This window comes from Ostrinia nubilalis, chromosome Z, assembly GCF_963855985.1.
Source record: "Ostrinia nubilalis chromosome Z, ilOstNubi1.1, whole genome shotgun sequence".
NCBI lineage: Eukaryota > Metazoa > Arthropoda > Insecta > Lepidoptera > Crambidae > Ostrinia > Ostrinia nubilalis.
In genome coordinates, this window is record NC_087119.1 from 15,433,468 (window position 1) to 15,461,121 (window position 27,654).

At 36.4% G+C, this 27,654-nt stretch overlaps 1 protein-coding gene across 1 annotated transcript; it reads right to left on the bottom strand.

The window, feature by feature from the left end:
* Positions 1 to 8,492: 8,492 nt before the first annotated feature.
* LOC135086514 (retinaldehyde-binding protein 1) lies at positions 8,493 to 26,540 on the bottom strand. Its single transcript, XM_063981242.1, has 7 exons — positions 26,444 to 26,540; positions 15,902 to 16,131; positions 15,593 to 15,752; positions 15,034 to 15,095; positions 14,153 to 14,346; positions 12,158 to 12,274; positions 8,493 to 10,903 (listed from the first exon to the last, which is right to left on the bottom strand). Exons 2-7 carry the CDS (start codon positions 16,110 to 16,112, stop codon positions 10,652 to 10,654), a joined length of 996 nt encoding a protein of 331 aa, XP_063837312.1. The 5' UTR covers positions 16,113 to 16,131; positions 26,444 to 26,540; the 3' UTR covers positions 8,493 to 10,651.
* Positions 26,541 to 27,654: the final 1,114 nt, after the last annotated feature.

Here is a 27,654-nt window from a genome sequence, read left to right on the forward strand (position 1 = left end):
GGGTTAAGTAGGTATTTGCGATTTTTACCAGTATTTACAATATTGGTAATATATTATTATTTACTTTAATAATAATAACAGGATCACTGTAATTATTATTAACTACTATCGCGCATTAACTTTTTAATTATGGCGAAATTCGTACCGCCTATGTTTATCAAAAATAATGCCTATATTAGGCTTTCAACTAGCTCTTATAGTAATTACATAGTTGACAGTTACTAATCCCTTCTACTATTGTTATTGTTTTTGTAAAAACTTAAAAATCGCAAGCAACTCATGATTTTTTCATTCAAAATTAGAAAATAGAAAATAATAATTTACTTCTATTTATCGATAATAGGAAACCGTATTAGAACACGAGCCCTGCACTATGTTACGACCGGCACATGCGGCCGTACTGTGTATTTTCACGCGTCAGTGGATATCGGAAGAAATAAAATACATTGCGCAGTAGTTACGCATGACATAAAGTGGTTGCTAACTAAATCGTCAATGTACAACGTGTTTGAATTTTTATCACCACTAATTTCGATATCGCAGTAAATGTCACGGCACTGAATTCGTTCGTAAAAATGTTTAGTTTTTTTTATTTATAAGCAAAATACCAATGGATTTGCAATACTTACATGTGGTAAATGACTTCATTGTTCCTGTAGTTCTTCGTTTCACTTATGTTATTGCACGTTACGACGCATTATCCAACAATATCGGAGAACATTTCCTCAGTACGACTGAATCGCGACTAACCTGGCGTCGCGGGCGATGTTCGTTTCTGGGCATATCGCGGAGACACGCGCCACGCCCACGTTTCACATCTATTCCCTTCTATGATCTGAGGTTTATCCTATTATTATCATACAAGCAGGTGCAATTGAGAATGTTACTAGGTATGCAAAATCACTTGAAACCTATGTTACAGTTAAGCTTTTACATTTACAAATACATTAGTTTTTATTTCATTCAAAAATACCCAGTAGTTATGATTTTATAGGCATTCAAAGTTCGCTTAAATATTGAGTCCCTCCGACGGTCACGTGACCCCGTGTGACGTACATTCACAGCGTCCGCTCACTAGAAAACGGATATAAACATACTTAAATATTTTTTTTTTGTAAATACAAACTTATTATACATATTAACACCCAGACCCATCACAGAAATTAAAATTGAACCAAACCCAAACTTGATGCGATTGTGTCGTTTTATTGCGAATTACCTTCCAGCTCCATCATTAGACCCCGATTACTGTAGAGAATTAAAATACTCATCAATACAAAACGAACGAGCCCAAACTCGATGCATTTAAGTCGTTTTATTATAGAGTTCCTATGGCCACCTTCCAGCTCCATCATCAGATCAGCTCCATGTCATCATAATATTGCATGGTCATCCAAATCACATGTGTTTGCGAAATTTCAGCTTAATCGGTTGCCTGGAAGTGGGTCTTAATTCAGCTTGCAAGATTCCACCCATACAAATATGAGCCAGTCGTTGTAATATGACGTCACGCGCATAAAATGGCGGGCCGGCCGCCGCCGCCCGCACTTTTAAAATTCAATATCTTGGAAACTAATTGACGTATCGAAATAATTCTTTCACATGTATTTTTTATTTTTAACAGAGAATACAGAAAGCTAAAAAACAAAATTAGTGAACATTCTTCATTGTTATTTCTCTAGCTTGAATACGTTATGTTAAGTCGAAATAATTTCGTTTTGCACTGAAAGATTAGTGTCTTTTCTCGAGTATCAGATGGGTTTATTGGTCTTTTATCTGGGTTAGTTAAAAAGTATTAGGCCCCAGTATACGCGACCAGTTTGAAACCGGTTTGAAATGGTCGCGTCATGTGTGGTCTCTCAACGGAATCTATGGCAGAAACTTAGATGCAACTCAAAAGTAACTAGAAGTTGCAGTTTCGTTGCAATTGCGTTTCACCGTGTGTTCTGGGCCTTAGTGTTGTTATCAGATCAGATCAGAAGTAGTGTTAAAATGTTCATTTATTTATAAAACACTAGCTGACCTGGCGAACTTCGTACCGCCTTAGCGTAGAGATTTTCTTTATATTTTTTCCGTAAAAACCTTGTACAGAGTATTAGAAAACTACAAAAAAAAAATCAGCCAAATCGGTCAAGCCGTTTTCATGTTATGTCGTGACAACGGAAAACGGGTTTCATTTTTATACTTATATAAAACATAGGTGGCATATATAAAAATAACCAGTTATAAACTATTGGTTATTGCTTGCGACTTAGCGAATGTATTTTGTTATCTCAATGCGAATATTATTAGAGTTATCGTTGTTGTTACAAAAAAAAACGTTTGTTCCCGTTGAGTCACACCATTTTGTGTAAAACTGTTACCCATTGGTAAAAACAATACCGATTAGTAACACTGTGACTGTGACTCAATGCCATATTTTTTTCCCTTTGAGTAACAGTGTTACTCAAAAAAACACTGTGTTCACGTTCCCTTTGTTTATACACGGTGTTCCGTAAATGGGTTTATAAGCCGACACTAGCCCATGTTAACATAAATGGTATGGTAAAGTCAGAAAATTGATATCATCACACGATTTTAAAGATTGACGTAAGTTGCTAGCATTTTCATGCACTTAGGGAGTAATGAATAATTACATAATATTATGTATCATGAGACGAGTTTTTTAATCGCCAGTGACAAAGAAATTTAATATACCACGTTAAACTATTCTTGAAATCTTCAGGCGGTCGAAAGATTAACATTTACCTAATCATGTTACGGAACTAAATCGACATCAATATTTCCTTCGCATTTTTTGTCTTCAAAAAGTTATCATTTCCTTATTATTATTAATAAGCTATTTTCTTATTTTAGATTGAAGTTAAATATAATTTTAGCACAGATTACGATGAAGCATGATCTCTTTTGATTTTATCACACAACATACCTCAATTTTTATCTATTTTGATTTAAATCTGTAAAATTATTATTAAGTTGCTTTCATCTGCGCAATCACCACAACACAAATTTTCATTCCGTCATATTGGGTTCTTATTTGGTAATTTTATCTAAGTAGTAACACTTACTGTAATAAGTGTTTGTGTAAGAAGCTGTATAATATTCAACTAGTTCATATTTTAATCATTTTTGCTTCCTTATAATATTATGTAGACTAAAGGATGATGGGCATATTGGGCGTTAAACCAACAGAAACAAAAAGTATACTAAATTAAAGCTTAATACTAGTACTTCATTTCATAGTATGACAACAACCCTGAAATACGCGGGGATACGGAGATAGAGGTCGTTGAATATGCAAAGTTTCCATAGTATTTCACATCACACTGGGGTAATAAAAATTGTATTAGGTCAATTAGATTGCTTTTATCGATTATATTGAGAGTATTATTTCATATCTTTCTATCGATTCTATCGATTTAGTAAGTGTGTATACCGAATAAATATTAATCGATTATTCGATTGCAATAATCGATTATATTGCTGAAAATAAGAAATTGAATTAACAATTAAATGATAGTAATGATGGTAATCAATAAAATCGATTAATCGAATTGTTAATCGATAAATCGTTATTTGGCAATATCGATTAATAATCGATCCGTGATCGATTATGCAACAACATTACAACTTAACTGGTAGAAATCTCATTGAAACATGACTGTGTTCATGTCATTTCTCTAATTGGTACTATCGGGGACTCGGACGCCTTGACACCTTAAGGGCCTAAATTGTTTGCACACGCACGCTCGATTATGCTACGCCCCGTTCATTCATGTTTCGGGTCTAAGCAGCGTCGGCGCACCACTGTAGATGTTTGCCCTAGCAAACCAAGCTCTATGTAAAGCGTTTAGGATTGAGTATTGCTTATTACCCGCATCCGTAGCGCTCGTTTGGCAACGTCGCATTTTAGTCAATTTGAAACCCAGTAAAGAATCGCTACAAAATATTATATGGGGCTTCGTGTAAAATTTGAACTAGCGATTGCTCGCTCGGGTCACAAAATTGGTATCGCACATTGTAACTGCAATTTCCCGAGAAAAAAGTAGCCCTTTCTATAAAATTATTGTTGATATTAAGAGTGTAAATCTCATGATATTAGTTTAGCTAGTTAAGGCGAGAAATACAAAATCATACAGTTACTTTCGAATTTTACTTATTTAATAGGTATTTAATTTATTCGGAACTTATAATTTATAAACAATATGTTATTGAATTAATTAGTAAAGAGTTAAGGAATATTTGTGGCTTAAAAACAATTATTGTAAGATCTGGCTACATAATAACTTTCTTAAATCCTTGAATGTAAATAAAAACCTATAATAGGTTTCTATTTATTTTTAATACATTAGCAACTTTTGTTTTCCGTTTTAAAGAAACACTTATCTACGTTATTACAATTTAATACAAATATTGCACTAGGTAGCAATGATCCAGGTAATTGGTTATCGTAAATATTATAATATTAAGTTAGTTTTATTTCAAATTCAATTTTTTATTGCACATTAAGTGTCTTTACACAAGGTCTTAAATCAATAACAATTAAACTTAAAACGAAATAATACTTAAACAGTTAACAATGTATAGATAAGTATGTAAGTAAATATTATGTATAAGAATTAAGATTTATTTTGAGAGGCATGGTTCAGTAATCGCGCGGAGGTCAATAAAAAGGCAATCAAACAGTCCAATTACTAGCACGGGTCAACACAAAACAAAATCAATCGGTTAATGATCACAAAACTTCACAAAAAAACAAAGGAGAGAATATGTCGACAGTTCGCCAAAGTAAAAAGCAGACAGACCTCGTATAAAAACATAATATTAAATAATAATTAACTTTTAAAAAAAAAACCGACTTCAAATGCGTGAACACAAAAAAAACTAAAAATTGAAAATATTGCGTATAAAAAAGTTCATCCCCAATTTTCCACCCTTGGGGGTGAAATATTTTCTTCAAATTCGCATGAAACCACCCTTTTGATAATACCTATTCAACAAAAAAATAATCGTTCAAATTGATTTATAATCGGCGGAGATATTGCGTATAAAAAAGTTCATCCCCAATTTTCCACCCTTGGGGGTTGTTTTTTCTATTATTAAACTTAAATGGGACCACCTTTGAGGTATTACCTATACGCAGAAAAAAGATTTGTTCAAATCGGTTCATAATTGGCGGAGTTATCGCGTAACAAACATAGAAAAAAAAAACATACGGGTCGAATTGAGAACCTCCTTTTTTGAAGTCGGTTGAAAAATACATATCTATTTGTTTGTAACCAAATTCTATTATAAAAATTCTAAGGCTGAGTTGCACCATCTTACTTTAACTTTGACAAACGTCAAAAGTCTGTCAAATTCCATACAAAAAGCACCGGTTACCGTTATAGCTACGGTCAAAGTTAGGTGGTGCAACTCAGCCTAAAACTGAGAAAGATTGAAAAAAAAGAAACATTTCGTTTTAAACCTTAACCGTATGACAATAAAGTGCACAATGGTATTTCGTATTGCAACCTAAGCCCTGATTGTCTCTTATTGGTCGTAGTAAAAATATAGTAAAATGCGTAACCAATTAGAGACGGGGTGAGCACGTGACCGGAGCGATGCGCTTACGCTAAAATTTCTACAAAGTGGTCAGGCGGAAGAGTCCCCGATAGTACCTAGGTATGGTCCTACGCTTATAATGTAGAAGATGGTTTAAATATACCATTTGTTGGCCCAACTCCTGAACTGTTGGACATAATAATGGATAAATAACTTAATGTATTTTAAATGTAAGTAAATAAGTTATATTAAGTAATAATATTTTTTGTTTGCGCAATGAAGCACCTATTACTATTACACATTATGTCAATTTCCAAGCAAACCCGGGAGTTTTTGGTAGTTATTTATATGAAAATATATTTCTGATATTAAGTCCTAACAAATAATAGTAGTTACATTTCTGTTGGTTTTACGCCCAGATTCCATAGAAAAGTGCCCATCATCCTTTTATACGTGTAGTATGTACCTAAAACCTTTAAGTGTTCAAGACCGTGCGTAAGGAACGAAACATCGGTTATAAAACTGAAACTGCGCATTTTATGTAAGTCGCCAGTAAGTCAACACACAATGCCAATCTATGCTTTTGAATCACAAAAATCTTCGCTTACCCGTCTGGCCAGCGTAGAGAGTTAGGTCAGATCCGTTTAAATCAGTCGTGCTCCTGCAAATGGGACTAACGCCCGTATTCACAAACATTACTATGAGGTCTCACAGTGCGCGTGCACACAGGGTGACACACGAACCAATCACAGAGCTCTATTCAATGTTGTGCGTTCTATTTGCTGCTTCACTTAGCAAGCATCGTTTGTGAATACGGGCATTAAAATGACCTGATTATGATGAGGATTAAAGACTTTATACCCGTTTTCACCATATCAAAACAAAATGCTTGTTATATGTTACCATAAGGGTTAAAAATTAGGGATTGATGGTAAAAACGGGCATCAGAAGCTCAAAATTCATTGAAACAATTCGTCTTGGCTTAAAGGTTGGCTTACTGTCAAACATTCGATCAATTTAAACCATCTTTCTATTGTAGTTCGTACTCCAAAAGTGATGACTTTTTATGTAGATAGAATGTAGCGATAATAGGGACATGTCATGATTTAGGCAGAATGTCTGCCAAAGTTCTAAGAACTTTCTAGATTTTCTTTCTAGACATCATATTTTAATCTGTAGCACAAAAATGTAACGTATCGCGTAACTGTGATTGAAAAATAAAAAAATATTTAATTTAATGTAATAATATAATATTGACAGACTAACTATTAATAATGTTAAGATATTTTCATAAGACAGGAGTAGAAGCCTTTGCTATTATGGCCTAATGGCCAAGTTAATACTTAAAATACTCTTTGAAGGAAAATTTTATTTAGAATATTGTTTGTTTAGACTTTACTTACATACTGAAAAACAAAGCTTTCTACTCAATTTTTTACTTTGTTATACACCACTACATTTTTATCACCGGAAAAAAAAAATCTGGGTAATGAGTTATTGATACTGATCCTATTTATGCAAAAAAAAAAGTTAAATAAAGCTACTCAAAATTTCATCCCAAAATTGGTAATATTTGGACACACGCGTCGCTAGCACTATTTACGCTCAACGCAAGGCCGCCCGTTACTATGGAGAGAGATGCGACGTTGCCGGCCCGACGCTTCCTAAAGGCGGCGGTGTACGTTTGTTGTGCGGCCATTATCACCCGCGAGCCACGAGCGAGAGGGCGGCGCGGGGCCTCTCGCTCTTCCGGCCGCCGGCCGCGGTCGGTCAGTTGCGCGCGCGCGAGCTCTTTATCGGTCGTGAAGTGTCTTGTTAACATTGTATCAATCAAGTCAATAGTGTCGTGCAATTATTACGTTGTCTTACCAATTCACCTCACGTGAATACGTGTTAATGATACGTGCATTATTATTCTTGGCCGGAGAAATTGTGTAGTGCAGTTTTGCGACTGTACCGGGACAGCCACACTTCAGCACGATGCAGGGTGCTTATCAAAGCATTGAATTTTGCCGGTCCTAAGGCCGATCCTAAGCCCGGGTAAGTATGAAGGGAAAGTTGAATTATTTTTATTATTTTACCTAAGCGCCTACTAAAACCACCATCTAAAACTGTTCGCACCACTCAGCTGTTATGGCGGATCTTAAATTCACGAACTACGAACGACGCGCGATCTCAATTGGAGTTACACAGTAGGTATTATTATTAACTAGTGTTAAAAACTCACAGAAATACAACGTGACGTATTACGTAATTACTAAATTACTGTTTTCGTCCTTTGCCCTGCGTTCAATTACAATTCTAATTACCTACTTGAAATGTTGCAATAAAAATAGCCTAAGATAGGTAGCTAAGTAATACATTATTATTATTCTGTGATGATAACACTGAAAGCCGCTGTTTTGGCAGATCTTTGAATTACATATTTCTTTTAAAGTCGTAGTAGCCTCGTAACGACACATTGGTGTGTATTCGTAACGTATTCACAGTAGGTAGGTATTTCATTGTATTATTAACTTACAATTAGTGTTAACAGTCAGAATACCACGTAAAGAAGTACGTAAGTGTAATGAAACACTTATTAGAACTCAAAATTACTTGAAATGTTGCATTATAATGGTCTAAATTAGTAATAATAACACTGGAAGCGTGGTCAAGGCGTGAGCGAGACAGACAGATCAATGTGCGAGCGCGTACGACTACTCTACTGAATGAACGAGCAGCGGAGTGGCCCAGCTGTGACGCGTAAAATAGGGACTAAAGAAAATTTAATAAAAAAATTAACTTTATAAAAATTTAATTTTTTTTTTTTACTTTATAATTTTCACACATTTCTACATAACCTGTTAAAAATTTTCCGGTGATAAAAAAGTAGTAGTGTATTTCGTAGTTAAATGAACTCTGCTTTTATAACCATAAACCATAAAATTTTAATAAAAACAAAAAACTCCAAATTTATTTTCTTTATTTATATTTTAATATAATGTGTACCATAATCTACTGTACAGTGTCATGTAAATTTAGTAAACGAAACTCTATTTAAAATATGAGCTTTAAAAAAATATGGAAACTAAACACTTGAAAATATTACATAGATTACTTTGTGTAGTAATATTAAACTAAAGAAGAGATACGTATGTGTACAGTGCAATTAATAGAACTCAGTACATGACAATATTCATAATACTTATTTTGTACATATAATTGTCCACATACTTGCCTAAATTAAAATATATAATTTGCTAATTAGTATCATAGCTAAAATAGGCTTCACTAACATACATTGTCTTAATGTTATAATAGCGTTTCAAGTAGGGTGGGTAGTCGAACAGTGAACCAACCAGATACGCTGAACCACCGCCATATTTCAAAAAGTATGACGTTGCCAGTTCCACCAAACGAGTCACTACGTGTCTCGTGGATGCCCTTACCCTCTCCCGTAGTGCGCCGGCGACTGTGGCTAAGGTGTGAAGTATGGCTGCGAATTCTTTGTTTCTCGACGACAAAAGATAGTTTTTTTAGTTATGCTTTACGATTTTTGTATATTTTGCTATTTATATTAAGTACGAAATCTATTTGGTATCAAAATTATTGTAGTTTTATCTGTATAATGAGCACATTCCGTGATGACCATTCCGCGTACTTCTTATTGTTTGTGAACTCATAAGTTGAATAGTGTATGTTTTGAACAGTGAACCAGGTTTTCAAAGTACACAGTGAACCGGTTGACTGCTTTTTTATTTAACCACCAAACGGTTGATTAATTACCTAAAGGCTTTAAGAGGCAATTTTCAGTTATTTTTGTTTAAAGAAGGATTTTTCTTTTCAATTGTGTCTTGTGTTATTTTTGTTTTCTGTGATTTTTTAAATGAAGACTGTTGGTTTACCACCAAAAAGGTTGATTATTGATTACTTGAAGGCTTTATTAGACAATGTTTAGTTATTTTTGTTAAAAGAAGCATTTTTATTTTCATTTGGGTTTTGTGTTAGTTTCGTTGTTATTTTTGGATTCTGTGATTTTTTATGAAGACTGTTTGTTGAAATAATCATTTTTATTTCCATTTGATTTTTGTGTTGTAAAAATAAAAGCTGATTATCTAAAATTATGTTGTTTATTTTCCAAAATCATAATTTTTACTCGTAATGAACTTTATGGTTCACTGTTGAAATATGGGTGGTTCAGTGAAAACTACCCGTAGTACACAGTGAGCCAAATTTCATTTTTTTTTAAAACCTAATTTAAGTTACCTTTTTATTGCTGAGGCTAATTTTAAGCCTAAAAATTAGAAACCTTATTAAATTACCTGACTGATAAGACCATAATGACATTTCTAGCATCATTTTCCAGCTAATTAGAGCATTTAGAAAAAAGGCCGGTTCACTGTTCAACGATGCACCCTAGGTAAGTTATTTCGGTACCTTGGTAGGCACAGATACAATAATACAGAAAGGTCGGATCAAAATTTCCGATTTTTAAGCGAAAATCATAGATTAAGCAGTCTTAATATTTTGCAGAATGGAATTGCAATGTTGTTGAGATTCAGTTTACCCCAACCATATAAGAATAAAATATGCTTAGACGAAGGTATCAAACTAAAAACAAACCCAGAGTTTAAGATGAAAAAGGGACAAATTCCTGTTTAGAGAATTTAGCGTATAATTGCCTAACAATTGTTTTAATATACGATTTCAGTTAATTCAAATCCAAAACATTTGCTCTGGGACTAATAATTGAGGCATATCACATTCTTATCTTGAAAATTAATGAGCACCTTGGTGTTTACAATATAATAGTACAGCTGTTGTCATTGCAAAACTTTATAAGATAGAAATATTATGTTATGCAATAAATATGCTGTGCCTCAAAAGGGTAACAAACATGGCACCAATACTAAATCAAATAATTGAATAATTATCGATTTCAAAGCCATTAACCGTAAATTTTCAAAACAAACAGTTTTAGTTAATCTTTTGACGTTTTTTATGAATGGTGACATGTAACCCTATGTCCCGATGTACCTAATCCAGCTATAAAGAACAAAACGAACATTACCATTCATCTCAAAAATGTGTCACGATTCATACACACATTTAAAAGTAAGTGAGCTCAATCTATTTCTAGTTTTCTAAAGCTTCCTTCCACTGATATTTGGTCTGGCTTGTTTTTTACTTTTGAGGACGTGATCCCTCTTGTGCTTAGTATCTCCATTTCGGTGAGATGGCACACTTTCTTTCGCTGGTCGCTGAGGATCTGTTTGGTGAAGGAGATCATCTCCTGCAAGGGTATTTCTCCACCGTACACCGTTGGGAGACAAGCGACGTCTATGTTTTTGTGCAACTGCTTGAGTGTTGAGTGGGTCTGTGAAAAAAAAAAGAAAATTAATCAAGATTATCATATGACTCTATCTATTGTATATGCTATAAAATGTATAGTATTTAAGTAAAAAATCTAGAGGAGGTAAATCTGGTGCTCGAATACAAAACTTGGTAAACAATAAACAAGTCCATCAATTTGTTAGTTATAAATGCAAGTGTTTATGTTATCATTTTGGTCATACGTAAAGAGAATATTATAAAATTTTGACAACACAGTTCAGCCTTCAGTTCCTAGGCCAGTTATGTCGCTTTTCATGATAATATTTTATAGGTACGCAAAATTGCCAAATTTTGTTAGCACTATACCACGAAAAACGTAGGTAGCGTAACAGCGCTGCAGTGCAATGGCGAATTTTATTACTTTATATAACAAATGCTTTTTCAGATGTAGATAAGTGTATGTTGACAGCCGAGTTGTAGTGATACTATCGAAAAAAGTGACCTCGCAAACATTGTTGCTGTTTGCTTATCACTGCTTACAAATTAATAAATAGATTCAATTAGGTATATTATATTTTTTTTAATGTTTAAATAGACAAACGTGCGGAAGACCTGCCCACATCATAATATTCATGATGAACTTGAAATAAATTGACAGGTAATGTAATAAGGAAAATAACATAAGTATTAGTTTATGGTCAATATCTCTTATTAACTTTAATTTATATTAAATCAAGGGTTTTATTTACCTGTTTAGTTATTAATACTAGAAAACTACTAAAATTAGAAACTGACGTCCCTTACTTTTCGTCGGCCGTTTGGTGTAGTGGTTCAGAACGGACTACTATGCCGAGAGGTCCCGGGTTCGATTCCCGGCCGGGCAGAAATTGAAATGATGAATTTTAATTTCTGTGACGGGTCTGGGTGTGACTATGTATAATATTTATGTATTTAAAAAAAAAAGTATATAAGTAGTATATCCGTTAAGCTAGCACCCATAACACAAGCATTAAGTTGCTTACTTTGGGGCTAGCTGGCGCTGTGTGAAATTGTCCAAAGATTTATTATTATTATTATTTATTATTATTTTTGCTTTCAGGGCTTAAAAATACATTTATCCGTGAGCAAATCCAGTGAACACCCATAACTCCGCGTATCCATTTACATACACATTTACCCCTCTAGGTTCGTCCCGCAACTATCGCTGCCGTTATGGGTGCCTATAATAATCTATTTATCAAGTCCTATTTACTTTTCATATATCATAAGTCTTATTATAATTACTTGGCATACTTACATATAACCGGTCGACCATTTTCGGCGATACTTTGCTCTTAGCAAAATCTATGATGTATTTGATGGCCGCGGGGATGTTGATCAGATGGAATTCCTTGTGACGCATCGGCATTGATTGCTGTAAAAAAAAACAAGGACTTTAAAACAAGCACTTTCTGATAAAGTCCAGTGAACTTAATCTATCAGTAAACTACAACTTTTGGTTTCCTAAGTCACGGATAGTGGTGATTGGCAAAAAGTTACTAAGGGTTACATCAATCGTGATTCAGACTAGCTTTTGCCTGCAACTTCCCCCGCGTGATTAAAAGCATTATAATATTAGTTTAGGTAATAACTATCTAAAACTTGATCAGAAAAAGGCCTAAGTCGTAGAAAAGCTCTTTAGTTCGTTTGCATCCTCTAGTACCTACCATAAAAAAGCTCGTATAAAAAACGAAGCTCAAGGGTACACTTTTAAGCCTCTAATTGGTGTATTTCAATATTTGCACCAGCCACGGGTTTGAATACTGGTATATCTTGAATATCGGATCATAAATTTGAATGGGAACGTGCGGACATAAAATAACTCATTTTAACAAGCAATTTTTAAATTCTATTGTTCAAAGTAGGTACCAAGTAATTTTATGAAACCCTGTTACTGCAGGCGAGAGGTACTTACTAAAACCCCTTTCAAAAAGCGGCCAACAAATCACTAACTAATTACCTCTAACGTCCTTACGAAATGTCCCCGAGACGTTAACAAAAATACATAATGTGCACCTATTTACGTAAACAGAGTCTTGATTACAGGTGTAATGGTAAAACACGTCAATTGCGTTTACGTAATTTTGTGACACTGACACTTGCCGGAAAAGCGACTCGAGCGCAGTCCCATATTGAGGGTAGGTACTTGTTACTAGAAAAGATATGCTGATAAACAAGCAATAGATGTCAAGGTGGTACTTCGTTCTAATCTGGGTCGTTATGTTGATGCAACGATCTCTATTTAGGCTTTTGTCTGTATGTATGTATGCTTACAATAACATTATACATGCACACCTACCTTTAGAGGTCTGTGTACTTAGCGAGGTCGCAAAGGCGACAACTTTGAAAATGATTAATCATCATTTAGCTCTGCCCGTCTCTACATTAAAGTAGGTAGGTACTTTTATGGTGCAAAATAAATATCCCATATTAGGACGATACCAATTTAACGACCTCATACGGTTATAAATAAAGCTATTATCCTACTACATAATAATGCGAAAGTTTGGATGTCTGGATGTTTGTTACTCTTTCACGCAGAAACTACTGAGCGGATTTTGTTGAAACTTTACAGTATTATTGTTTATAACCCAGAATAACATATAGGCTATATTTTATGACGATATTTGACAAACTAAATTTCACGCAGGTGAAGCAGCGGGCAAAAGCTAGTACTAAAATAATATAATAATAGTTTGAGGTCAAAAAGATAAAAATAACTATGATTAAGTATCATTTATACAAAATGAGAACTTGCGAGAAAATATCTCAGGTGTCAGGAGGCCAAATGTTATAACTTCTTTATAAAATTTATGAGCTCACTTTATTTGAACCGTTTTGCTGCTCCAATAAGATCTACTACATAATTACATTATAAGTGGAATACGCAACTTTAGCTTATTAATCGTTTAATGACGAAACTGTAAGGGTTCCTTGTCAGTTATTTTGTAGGAAACGATAACCTCTACGCTACCTTTGTTTGCTCTACCTACCTACTCGTTATTTAATCCAAGCTAAAGACAATCAGCCGCCACAGAATCTAACTCTTTCGAATTTTAGATTAGTTCGTGTGAAGTATCAAGTAGGTAACTTAGGCTGAGTTGCACCATCTTATTTTAACCGTGACTATAACCATAACCAGTTAACCAGGGTTTTTGGAATGGAGTTTGACAGACTTTTGACGTTTGTTAAAGCTAAAGTAAGATGGTGCAACCCAGATTTAGTGTTTGTATGTTATTATGTTTGTACGTACTTCCCCCCACTTCATGAGCCGGGCAAAGTCGGTCGGGTTCCAGGCGGTGACGTGCGCGCCGCTGACGCCGCTCCCGTCGCCGACGTGCGTGAACCCACAGATTTGATCGAGCGGGTCTTCCAACAGACTCTCGTAAATCATGGTATGCACGCGGCACATGTCCCAACAGGTCAGCTGACTCGCGTTGAACCTACCTGGTGGTACATAAGAAGTCTTCCAGTGACTTGGCCAAGGCGTTGGATTGATTTTTTTAATATTTTTCTTCTAGTAACTGCCCACCTTGAATGTTTTATTAATAAATTAAATACCAAATCAACAAAAATCTACTCTAGAATCAGAGTGGGCCCAGTTGCTGGAAGAATAATATTTAAAAAGTCAATCTAGCGACTTGGCCCGTGGACCAAGCTAAAAGTAAGCCATAACACTGGAAGATTCCGAATAAGGTTTAGATCTAGACTTCAAAAAGCTTTATCCGATCAAAGTCGCATAAAGGGAAATCTTAATTACAAATTACCGAAAAACGGATTATAACCTAGTTTCAAAGACCATACAATGTAGCCCACAGCGGGAGGCCTATATCAGTTTAAACGACTCAGGAGTTTACACTGCGCTATACTTTTTCTTTAACTACGCCCAATTTGCTTAGATAAACCCGCTAGAAGTGGGCGGTAGAGTTGCATCAATGAGCAAACCATTTACAAGTCGAATAAGCAGATTCAGGCCTGCCAAATGTCGGCTCGTACGACTACACCCACTTTCGCTCAGTAACATCGCGTTCAAATTTAATTAACCGTCATTGAGTAATAGAGCGTTCAAGTCATTCTCGCGGCTGCAACATTAAATTTGGGTTTTGTAACTGAAATATAACAATATGAACTTACTCATGTTGTAAACGATGACCCGCCGACCTTTGCTGTCACGGACCGGTGATACGACGACGTACCTTCGAAATTGAAATTAGGAAACCATTTTGAAACGGAAAATCAAACAGAATTATATCACAAAGGTATTCTGCTTATGTAACATAGAAATTTGCGGTGCAACCCGCACGAGCTAGGTTCAAGGCTGTAAGGCCATGGAGGTAAGTGCGTGAGAACAGATCTCGTGACGTGATTAATGTTATCTGCATATCTAATAACAATATATTGCGAGACGCAAGACTTACTAGGTGACCGTGTTATAAACCACATTGCAATACAAAAGCATTTACAAGGGTCCATTCCGCGAATTCTCTTTTTATTTAATTAATTATAAAAGTACAAGTCTCAGCAGTAATAAATGAGTTAATTAAAATAATATCACGAAGGTTGCACAATTTAGTCTGGCGCCAATTATATTACTTCTTGATCAGTATTGGTTCATAAAGATTACCCATCAGCAATTTAATAACACAGATTTCCAGCATTTTCAAGTACAGGTTAGTATAACACTTTTAATTACCCATTATTGATGATATCCTGAAGTTTCGAATCTTCGCAGTCTAAATTCATGAATATCTCTGGGTAGTATTTGCGTAAGTTTAGGTACTTCAGAAGTGTCTGCTGGGCCATCGGTATGCTATATTTTTTGTGTCGAAGAAAACGCAACAAGAACGAGTCATCTGGAATAAACGTAATTAAATTCATTAAGTACAAGGTTCTCACTGAAACCATGTTTTTTTTAATATTAGAAGAAGAATCGTAAAAAAAACACCCCGAGAGTAATTTTCCTTTTATTGATAACATGACTCGATGATTGTTCATGTTTTACCTTGTCGCACATTTTTGATGTCGCAGTTCTGTTGGATCCACTCCCGCATGATCTTCAGCCCCTGTTCCCTCGTGGCGGGCGTCTCCCTCAACTCCTTAGCGGTCTCGGCTGCGATGCTCTGGGGGGACCGCCCCACTTTCCCCTTGTCGATTTTCTCGCTGTTGAGGTTCCATGTTGTGGTCACCGTCAACAAAACGCTTGCGGTCGTCATTTTAATCTACGGTGAAGTTCTGTGAAGAGGTGAAAAGTCATTTTGAGATTAAAGCGCTGATAACAGCAGTACTGTGTACTCTATAAACCAATGCATCAGTAGTAAGTACCTATGTTATCTAATAAAGACTCAGACTAATTCCATTTGTCGTTCCCATCATTATTGCAAGGACCATCTACATTCATACGTAGAGTCGGTTAATATGCAATTTTCGAATGTAAACACTGGCGGGCGAGTCAGAATGACCATACTCGTATATGCTTATTTACCTTAAGCATTTATTCTTTAGCTTATACTTTTAAAGGTACCTACCTAACCAAAACAAATTGAAACAAACTATCAAATTATTTGTAATTTATTTATTGATTTTATCGAAAGTCACACATTTCCAACGCCAATATTACACTACCTGTTTAACTTTCTATAGATTATTTTGAAATGAAATCTGCTACACTCCCGAGCACATGCATCGTAAACTGCGACCAGGTAGCCGGCGAACCAAATGCACGAGGATGCACCGCTAGATTAGCAAAGCCCTGGAAGACTTCAGGCTTGCAGTTATGCAGCTTCCCTAACATTACTGCAGCATCCTTGTACGCCGACGGATGAATCCTCTCTATCTCGCTTTGATTAAACGCGCATAGTATCTGCCTCAACGCTGTCAAGTCATAGTACGAGTAGTCCTCAGGCTCCTTTCCCGCAAAATCTTCCCGTACCCGAGCAGCTATGGCCGCCAATTGTTCTTCGCTCAACTTATAATTCAACCCAAAATTTTGTATAACATCAATGTTGCTGAGCGTCAAATTATTGTAGTCATCCGGCGTCAAAGCCGGCGTGACCCAGTGGAGAATCATAAGAATATTATCTGGAACGTTTCCAATGCCACCGTGAAATCTGACAATCGATTGCCATATGAAATCCGCATCCTCTTGCGGCAACTGCTCCTTTCCCAAATGGGCCAGGCACTGAACCGTATCTTTCGGCTGAAGAGTTTGCAATTCATTCAATGTTAGCCTTTTGCTATCCGGTAACTCCAGAATTTCGTTACATGTTAAACTGTGAGCTAAGAGAACATTTGTTAGTATAATCAAGAACATCAACATTTTTTCTTTTCAGCTTAAGTTTTGAGCTGTCTACTAACATGTGACTCTTGATAACTTCAGTACAAGAATAAGTTTGTTTTCAGATCACGGTAGGAGTAGTCGCTTCTCATAGATAATTCAGGTTTCAATTAAGTCGTAACAGTGACGTGGCCTAACTATGGCATTACACGTACGTGGGTGAGTTTAACTGGACACTGAAGTCGTGTAAGCTAAAATGTACTTTATTTGTGTACAAATGAAAGTTATTTTGCTTCTAATAAATGCTACTGCCTTCTGGTTGTGATGATTTCTTTATCAGTTTCAGTGTGTTATCGATCGTTCGCTGCTTAAAATAGCCAGTGGTGCCTTGTAGGCTTCATTCAGTCTTTGTTATTGCTTGCATACCTACCTACTTTAATGACCTAAAATGTCTTGGTGTTAGAGAGCAACGGAGGAAAGTCGATTACATTTCAAACTCCTATATTCTTCCGATTAAATTCTTTGGAGGTTCCAAGACATTTAGCTATCCCCCGGAACTACTCAACCTTCGCTGGTTCTCCTTGGGTGTCATTGGAGGCCAACTGTAGATCATGGCTATACAGGAGTTGCAGAGTTGGGAAAGTGGGATAAATCTCGTTTGGTCTCTTCGGATGTTCATAATTATTGGAAGGCATCGTCATTGATACTTAACAACCAACGTTGTTGCATTTTCATGCTTACATTGCATAGTTGTTACGGATGTGAGCAATACATTGACATCACAAGGGCCCTTGACTACCAATAATTGTTGGTACGAAATAGTGAACATCACGTTTATAATTAAAATTCAATGACTTGCGGTTGCAAAACTTAACACGCTATATTTTCAGAACTTGCAAAAGAGTTCAGTTAGTCAACCGAGTCAATATTGCCGACATTTATACTCGTGCCAACTATCAACTGCATCGACTTAGCACGTAACGTGCGTTATGCTGTAATAATAAATTCAATAAGCGTTTTCCCAGAGTAAATATGTGCATTTCTGTAGGTATTTTCAAGTAGCACAAATTATTAATATTGTACTTATGTAAGAATTAAATAAGTAACAATAACGTTTACCTTGTACATATTAATTAACGAGCTGAAAAACAGAGAATTAAGAGAGTAAGCACTGTAAAATAGATAAGCAATTATTTAGTCATTTGTTTTTTTTTAAGATTATTAGCAATTTGTATTGCACAAATTACTATTAGCCCCTCGTGTTAAGCTAAATAAGCTTGTGTTACGAGTGGGCTCACCACACCACAATAGTCGAGCGGCGGTGGGATTCGAACCCGCGTTCCTCGGATCTCGAGTCGGTCACTCCGACTCCTTCCCCGTTCGGCTATCGTGGCTATAATAATGTTAAAACTTAATTACATATTTTTCTGTTCATTGCCAGCTTAAAATTACCTATTTGCTTAGAGAGTGACTCGACAACCAACTAACCTGTTTTATTAATTGTGCACTTCCTTTAGTCTAATTTACAACGTATCGCACTACAATAGGTGTACTAGTCATTGGCAATAAGATATTGAGCAACCACGTTGTTGCCGTTAACAATTGATGACACAATAACATATTTGAAGAATTAGAAGCCGGTCTAAGGCAGAGCAAACACGCCCGGGTTTTGGTTGTGATAGAGCCAGAGCACACGATGCGTTGCGGTGCGGCGACGCGGCGGTGCGACTCTGGAGCGGTGTCGCTGCGTCGTCTCCGCTCCGGCAGCGGACATGGATAATAAATCTGTGGCGAACGAATTCTTTGCGGTGCATCGCCGCAACGCATCGTGAGCATTCGCTCTTACTTGCGTAGGTACTATGACAAACGTCGTCAAACGTTGCGTAGAGGCCATGGCATCCGCACCCAAAACCGGTGATTTATTACCAAAACGATCGCAACACGACCACCATGTAATATTTCGATTACGGAACGAGCACAAGAGATGATGCTTGCTTAACTTAATTAATAGTATTTCATCGGAAAACTTGCGATCAATAGGCTTTAATCAATCGTTAAGTTCTTGACACTCGGATATAGTATGTCATTACTGTCAAAACGTTGTTAAAAATATTTAAATTACGGTGATTTTTTCGAAATTGTCTATTAAAAGTTGCCTTACTTTTCGTGCGCTTACTATCTAAATAGGCTTTATTAATTTATGTTGGTACACTTATAACCAGACCTGAAAATGTAGTCCTTGGTAACATTCTTGGAAATTATGGGAATATGAAACAAATATTTTGAATAGAAAGTTCAATTTGTGAATGAATATCCGGAAGTCATAATATGTAAGAGCAAAAATACAATTTCCGACATCATGATCAAAATAATATTAATTTATGACATTGAGTGTTGGTAATAGTACATGAGTATATGTATAATATAATTATGTAGGTATTAAGTACATACTTAGTTTATTTGCTGTATCTAGAGTAGAGGTGGGCGCCGATATACAATTGGTCGGCGGCGGCGCGCCGACTTTTTGCCTTCGGCGGCGGCGGCGTCGGCGGCGTGACCTTGTTTGACCTTTATTATTTAGATGTTTTTTTTAAATCTGATTTTTAGTATCTGTCCTCAAGACTAATCAGGTGATTTGGAGTTGGTTGGGATTTGACACGGTAGAGTCACTGGAGCAGTGGTTTACCCTAGTAAATTAGCTCTCTTGATCATAGATACTTTGATATTCGGATAGCGGACTTGGCTGAGATCAGGTTCTCGTGTATTTCCTAAAGGCGAGCATACCAATGTAATTAGTATTTTTGAGCTCTTTGGAGACATATAGTTAATGTAGGATTAGCTGAATGTCGGTCGAATATTAAGTTTAGATCTGTTTTATTTATATTTAAGGTCTTTCCACGTCATCCTACGGTCCAGGTTTTTAATGCAGGTTTATTGCAGCAATGTGTTTAGGTCTTGATTTACCGGAGGATACGTTTCACGTCTTAAATAATAATATGGTGAGACTTCGGGGCTTGCTTATATGCGCCACTTGGTCAGCCAAGCATTATAGATTCCCACCTCTCGTTCCCACCACTGCAACTCCTGTGTAGCCAGGATCTGCAGCTTGACCGCCATAAAAACTGTTTGTCCCGGGGAAAAGTTAAACTGTCATTGGACCCGCAACGACATTAATCAGAAGAACATAGGATTATTCGAAATTAAGGTTCGACTTCCCTCCATTGCAAAGCGGATGACAGGTGACAAAGGTTTAAAACCTTTAAGAAAAGATTATGCACCACGGTCAGCCAAGCATTAGTAGTATGTAGCAGACCTTGCAACAGTCTAGTCACTTTAAGATAACAGTTACATTTGAGGAAGGCCGCAGCTTTCTGGTGTCTGGGCTATTTTACTAGTAAATGTTATAGAGTACCGGACCAAGTACAGAGTCCTGGGGTACTCCAGCTCTGCAGCTAAAAAGAGAAGATTTTGTCACGGAATTTGATTTAAAACTGTCTGTCACTGAGATAAGACTCCATCAGAAGGTAGTAGAAGGTGCTGGAAGGTACTTTTTAATTTCATAGAGTAGTATATGCTATAACCCAGCTGAAGCCGCTGCGAAAGCAGCCGTACAGGATTCTGTCTTTTCCAAACATTGTACTGATTATGGTTGGTATGGTTTCTGACAAAATGTATGGTCGGATTATGTTATGGTTTAGGCAAGGGAATAAACGAGCAAGAATGATCCTTTTCCATAATTTTAACAATACAAATGTCATTTTAATTGAACGATAGGAGGAGAATTCGTTAGGCGACTTGCCAGCCTTATGGAACATTTTCAAAGTTAAGAGACTTGCGAGGTTCTTTCTCAGTGTGTCACTGTCAAGACCATGGACTTCATGGTGATCAGATCAAATGCAGGTGCTTTACGAGGGTCAATTTTGGCTATTTCTTTAGCTTAGCCATTTCCACAAAGACTGGTCCTGCGCCGCTCACATCTAGACATCTCCCGCGACCTTCACCAAATCGTCGGTCCACCTAGTGAGAGACCTGCCCACGCTACGTCTTCCGGCTTGTGGTCGCCACTTAAGCACTTTCCTGCCCCAGCGGCCATCAGCTTTACGCTACGTTGTGCCCCGCCCACTGTCACTTGATTTTAGCGATTCTGCGGGCTATGTCAGTCACTTTGGTCCTCCTGCGTCTTTCGTCCTCACTTAATCTTCTACTTTGAACTTGAGGAGGGTAAGCGGAAAAATCTGAGGAGTCAGCATATGAAAAGATGCAAAATGGGCCCTCTCAAATCACAATGGGAAGGTTTTGCAGCACAGCGCCTAGAATGGCGGGAGATTATGAAGATGCGAGTCCGCGAGTTTAAGGAGTAGCGCACAACTGAACTCGATGCAAAACGCGATGATGTAAATTTCGTCCATCTGCCGCCATTCACTATTATTATGTTGGCCGCGTGCTCAGATACTCTCATCAATGTGCGAGAAGTTTGCCGCGAAGATCGGCTATGTTAGCCATCTTCGGGCGCACCAGCGCCGCCAAGTCGAAGTGGTAACCACGACCAAAATCCGTCGTATGACTCATCATCATCAGTAGGAATCAAAGGCAGGCATTTCTACAAGTCTCGGATCAAGTCCAATGCTTGATATTATTTTTTGAAATGAATTGTGGATTTTTTGGGTTATCCGTATCAATAGGTTTAAATAAACCAGCTTGTCATACCAGTTCGCACTCATGTATTACCGGACCTAAGAATAAGCGGAGAACACTTTGAGGGAGACATATTTGCCAATCTCTGTGTGAGTGATTAGCTTAAAGTATGGTCCAATAGTGTGGGTTGTCTGCCAGACGAAGGCGGCGATTTTTTTCTAGACAGTGAGAGGGACCGGCGCCTCTCGCGATCAATTATTTACTAGACCAAGCAGCAACTTGAATAATGTACTGAATTAACTGTTAATACAGTTAGTATTAAGTTATTATTAATAGTATTTATCAATTTATATGCCATTAAAGTTCTTCTGCGTTCGAAACACAAATCCAGAAATCACAGAAAAGGAGACGAATAAATTGCAAATAGTTGGTACAGTATCAGTATCGGCGCGCCGACAACTGGTCGTCGGCGGCGGCGGCGTGAAAAAATTCGCGGCGGCGGCGGCGCGCCGGCGTGGCGCCCACCTCTAATCTAGAGTCATTCGAAGTCAGGGCACATGTCTACGAGTTAAAAAAAATATTCAAATCATCAGTTTTCGAGGATCTTCTGTCGTCATGTCACTCATGTCCACATATCTTACTTTTTGACAAAAAATATGTGCGTAAGCGACTGTCCTTGTCAACATGGCGAGTCGAAATCTCGGATGTAAAAAATAAAGCCTATTTGAACTATTTGGCTTAGGCTGCTCTAGGCCAATATTTACGTTTACATGATTATGATATCCTTGCGATGTGACAATGATAAATATCGATTTGCAAATGTTTATCCTTACAGACCTGTTATTAAAGTTCCGTGTAGGGTGGAGGTATACAATTATAGTAATAAACCATACCTTTACTAACTACGCCGATAGTAACAAACTGCCACTCAATGCTAATAATAACTACTTATAGATTCTCATGACCCTATAGTTATTTTGTTTAATTATCCGCCCTCCAACAGTCCAGTCTCCCCTCATATACCTTAACCTATACATAATTACAGAGATTATACATATTTATGTACGTGAGCGATGGGGATGCATCCGCGTATTTATCGATCGATCGAATTGTTGAGCCAACAACGATTCGCCTGGCAATATTTAACGACCAATTAATAAGCAAGTTGATACTGGCTGGTAATACCTATCTTACTTGATTGTAAAAAAGGTTTCCAATGTCTATCGGAAAAGTTTCATCCAGCAGTGCAAGTAAATAGGTAGGTATAGTTCCAAAATACTGAACTGTCCTATGCATGACATTGACAGTGGGGCGCCACCTTCAATACCGGATCGCTGGTTCCGATTTTTGCCATATTGGAAACCATATAGTAGAACGATGGTAGCGCCCCCCTGTCATTGAGTTTGGTGGGACAGTTCAGCATGGGTCATCTATATGTCTACTTTATAAATTCTGAGACAACATATCGATGATATTTTACAGGAAATACAATTTGCAATTAAAGGATAGTAAATGGGCACATACAACTAAAAACTAGACAGATATTAACTATTTTTAACTAATCGTTATCCGTATACTCGTATTACGTTTACAGTGCAGCGACAAATCTTTAGGTACCCATAAATACAAGTTTATCAATTAGGTACTTAGTAGGCACAGACGCACAGACCACAATAACAATCTGTTCGGTTATTAAATACGGGCATTTTTCTCATTTTTTATATCTGAATGCTAAGTTTCCTAAAAATAACTTTCGATTATACATAACAATAACAACCAACGCGTCATGACCTACATTGCGTATCTATTTATCACCTGGTTGTAAAAATATTACATTTTACGTATACTTAATAAAAACTGGCCTAGTAAGAGAAACAAGATATCACGCATGTAGAGGATTTCCGTAACACTAATCATACAAAACTTTAAGAAGAATAAAATTGGTTGTTAATTAATTGACTGACTTTTAAATGTAAAAATCATTATAAAAAGTATAAAATTAAAGTCAATATTTTTATACATACCTACTTATTTTATAAACAATTTTCAGTGTAGGTAGGAACGCAACTTTTTTAAAAAGTGCGCGGATGGTTAAAATTGCTAAAACTAGTCTCGTTTTTACCCCTTGGGTACGGAACCACAAAAAGATATTAGAGTTCCGCAAACGGTGTACCGCGGCACACTGGTAATTATCTTAAATATTATAAACTTATTTTTAGTAAGTAAGGGTAAGACTAATAAAGGTAATTACTTAAAAAATGTTTTTTCATGTGTGTGTTTTCAGAAATTTGATATCTTCATTTTAATTATTTAAATCATACAAATCGGATTTTATAAAATTTATTTTGTATGAAAATTTAAAAAATTAAACTGATGATGATATCAAATTTCTGACTTCACCATACCATTTATATGACCATGTTAACATGGGCTAGTGTCGACTCATATACCCATTTACCTAACACCCTGTATAGGTACGTTATGTGGCATGAATGTTAAAAGTTTCTGGCTTATTAAAAATATTTTTTAGGGTTAGTCATAAGGTAGACCGGGAAGGCTTTTTAAAGGGATACAGTGACCTGAGACTGCGATCTCTGTCAATTTTCCAGTGACTTGGCCCACTTTTGGCTTGGTTCACGGGCCAAGTCGCTGGATTGAATTCTGAAATATTTTTCTTCTAGTAGGTAACTGGGCCCACTTTAAGATAATAGAGTAGATTTTTGTTGATTTGGTATTCATCATCATCATCATCTCAGCCATAGGACGTCCACTGCTGAACATAGGCCTCCCCCTATGCTTTCCATGTTGCCCGGTTGGTAGCGGACTGCGTCCATAAAATTACCTACTTTGCATTTTCAGTTAACCTGGATTTTCAGAAAACCTAGTTTTCTAGGTTTTTCGATATAAATTATGTTTATTGGACGAGAAGTAATAAAATAGGGATGATGACTGGGTAATGAAATCGAAATTCTATTTAGTCCGTCAGATAGATAATTAGAAAATATTAGATTCATATTTTTTATTTTTTTCCATAATCGAATAATTACAGTATTATATTGAGTTGAAATGTCGCGTGACGTCACTTTTGAGTAAAAATTCTACTCAAGCGTGACGTATCGTATCGCGCCATTTCAACTCGATGTATTATAGCACTTTTATTATTTAATTATGAAAGAAAATAAAAAATATGAGTCTAATATTTTCTAATTATTTGTATGACGGACAAATATTGAAATTTTGTCATCTAGCCTATTACCCAATTTGCATTTTCAGTTAACCTGGATTTTAAGAAAACCTAGAGTTCTCTAGGTTTTTCGATATAAATTATGTTTATTGGACGAGAAGTAATAAAATTGCCTAATATGAAATAGATTTATTACCGAAATTACGATTCTGAAAGTAATTTTAATACAAGCACATGTTAATTTCGCGCTTAATAAAATGCAAGTTAGAGACTTGAGTAAATATTCATTTGTGAACTTTCAAAAGCCGTGCACTTAAGGACTTGGGTGAATTGAGAATTTGAGATGAACCCCATTAATGTATGTTTAGCTCTGATTGGCAAACATACGACACGGTTATAGTCTTATCTGATCTTGTATAATATTATGTAAGCTCCACTGTAAGCTTTATAGCGGCTATTAAACTTTTCATGCAATCTGGAATACGGCTAAGTAGGAATTCGACCGCAGAAACCAACTCGCCGACAAGAATCGCGTTGTTGACCTGAATTCAATCATGATACTAATCACGATTAAAATAAGAAAATTAAAAAGTTACAACTAACCCTATTAGGTAAGTACCCCACTAACTCAAGTCTAACCGATAAAATTCCTAAGATATGGAAAAGTTGAATCTTTGGTAATTTATTTATTGTAAAATTCATACTAAACTTATATCTATATAAATAAAAATGAATTGATGTTCGTTAGTCTGATTAAAACTCGAGAACGGCTGGGCCGATTGAGCTGATTTTGGTTTTAAAATGTTTGTCGTAGTCCAGGGTAGGTCTAAACGGTGAGCAAATACGCGGGCGATATTGTTTTTCTGTGACAGACAAAATTCCACGCGGGCGAAGCCGCGGGCGGAAAGCTAGTCATACATAAAAATCACCCTAAATGTAGATGATGGAAATCGTAAAAGCCTTCAGAGCAACATGCGTACACTTTGTAAATAAAAATCGCACTTGCAAGTTAATCTCATTAAAAATATTACATGAACTGCATTAAAAAAAAACCCTAACTCTATTACTGGTTCTATGCGCAACAGCAGTTTACTTATTGCATTATTATAATTTAACGTAATTAGAGTGTAAATAAAATAAAAACATTAACAGGAAAATAGGTCACGAAAGAAACCTGCGGACGTTTCGAATCACTTCGTCGTTCGTGTGTTTGTGTAACGCCTGAATTTTTAGTCTTGACTGTCTTTTACACTAAAGTGTTAAACTTGAAGTGAACCATCATGACATAGAATTCACGAATACTGAAACATAAGCTCGTTAAAACTAAGTTTTACAAAACCCCTTTTAGTCACTATTGTTTTAATAAACACCAATAAGTACACTATAGAAGTAAAGTGATTAATTAACAGGATTTTTATATTTTTTTTATTAATAACTGAAAATGCACTCACGCGATGTGGTTTGGCGCGTAACTTGAAGTCCCGTGCGCGTACGCGTGTGAGCCGGCGCGCAGGCGCGAAGCGTGTGCGACGCCGCACCGTCGCCGCCGCTTCTTTTTACTTTTTCATTGTTTCCAACTGTGGCTTCCAACCAGCCATGATCGTGTCCAAATGTGTGCAACACGTGAAAACGAGAAGACAACTTAGATCGATGGCTAAAAATTCATACTCTCATTACCACCAATGCAAGTCGCGTCGATGGTATGTTCAGGTCCTATTATACAGGGTGGCCCAAAAGGTGACACAATTTTTTTTTTTTGGATTACTGTCATGTAGTTGTACCCGGATGTTCAGCGATTTTCTGTAGTTTTCGAGCTGCGAGGATAATTGACTTGATCTTCTTAAAAAAAATTTTCTCGGAAATTAGACCTCATGACATGTACCTTCACACATAAATTACCCAGTTTCCTGCCGTTGATGTACGTTACAAAAATATTGACCAAAAGGAAAAAAATAGATAAAAGCTAATCACAGTTAAATTTTCAACTATAAATCAAAAAAAGTTGTATGACTTCTAAGTAATTTCAAAAACTTTCCAAGACCTTCCCAAGTAACATTTTACTCCATTTAAGAGTTCACATTTAGTTCCAATGTGTACTTAAAGCATTAGTACAGTTCACTCGTGATGTATAAGCTGTATTATTGCAATTAATTACACCTATACCTGTCTAAGGGACTTATAGGAGTGTAGACTAAGTGTAGAGTTATACTTTTATACGATTGTTGGTGTTATAATACTCTAACAACTATCCTTTAGTCAGCCATCTGACTAAGAGCATTATAGGAGGGTAGAGATACGGCAACCGCTGTTTAACGGCCTACTTGTACGATGTTATAGAGCTAGCATTTTAATAGAACACACGTGGTCATTTATAAAGCCAAAGGCTGTTATGTTTACTTGTTTTAGACTGTTATACAGCTAGTAGCTGTAGTAGGACTTGTTTGTGATAATTAAAATAACCTTTTTTTACTATCTGTACAAAAGTGTTTCAATGGTTCGCATGTACACTGTAGGCTGTTAAAAGGACTATATGTGTTGTCCATTAACATCAATAGCAGTTTATTTGTCCACAAGTACTACTCTTATTTGCTTTAAGCTGAACACGAATGTGAATGTGATATTCTATTACACATTTCCCCAAGCCTGTTTTTAGTTGTTCATG

Bases quoted from the DNA above. Each gene is read 5' to 3' on its own strand.
- LOC135086514 (XM_063981242.1), bottom strand. From the start codon at position 16,112: ATGACGACCGCAAGCGTTTTGTTGACGGTGACCACAACATGGAACCTC. The intron at 15,753-15,901 runs GTAAAACATGAA...CGTTTATTCCAG, and splicing joins CATCAAAAATGTGCGACAAG to ATGACTCGTTCTTGTTGCGT. The intron at 14,347-15,033 runs GTAAGTTCATAT...ATGTACCACCAG, and splicing joins GGTCATCGTTTACAACATGA to GTAGGTTCAACGCGAGTCAG.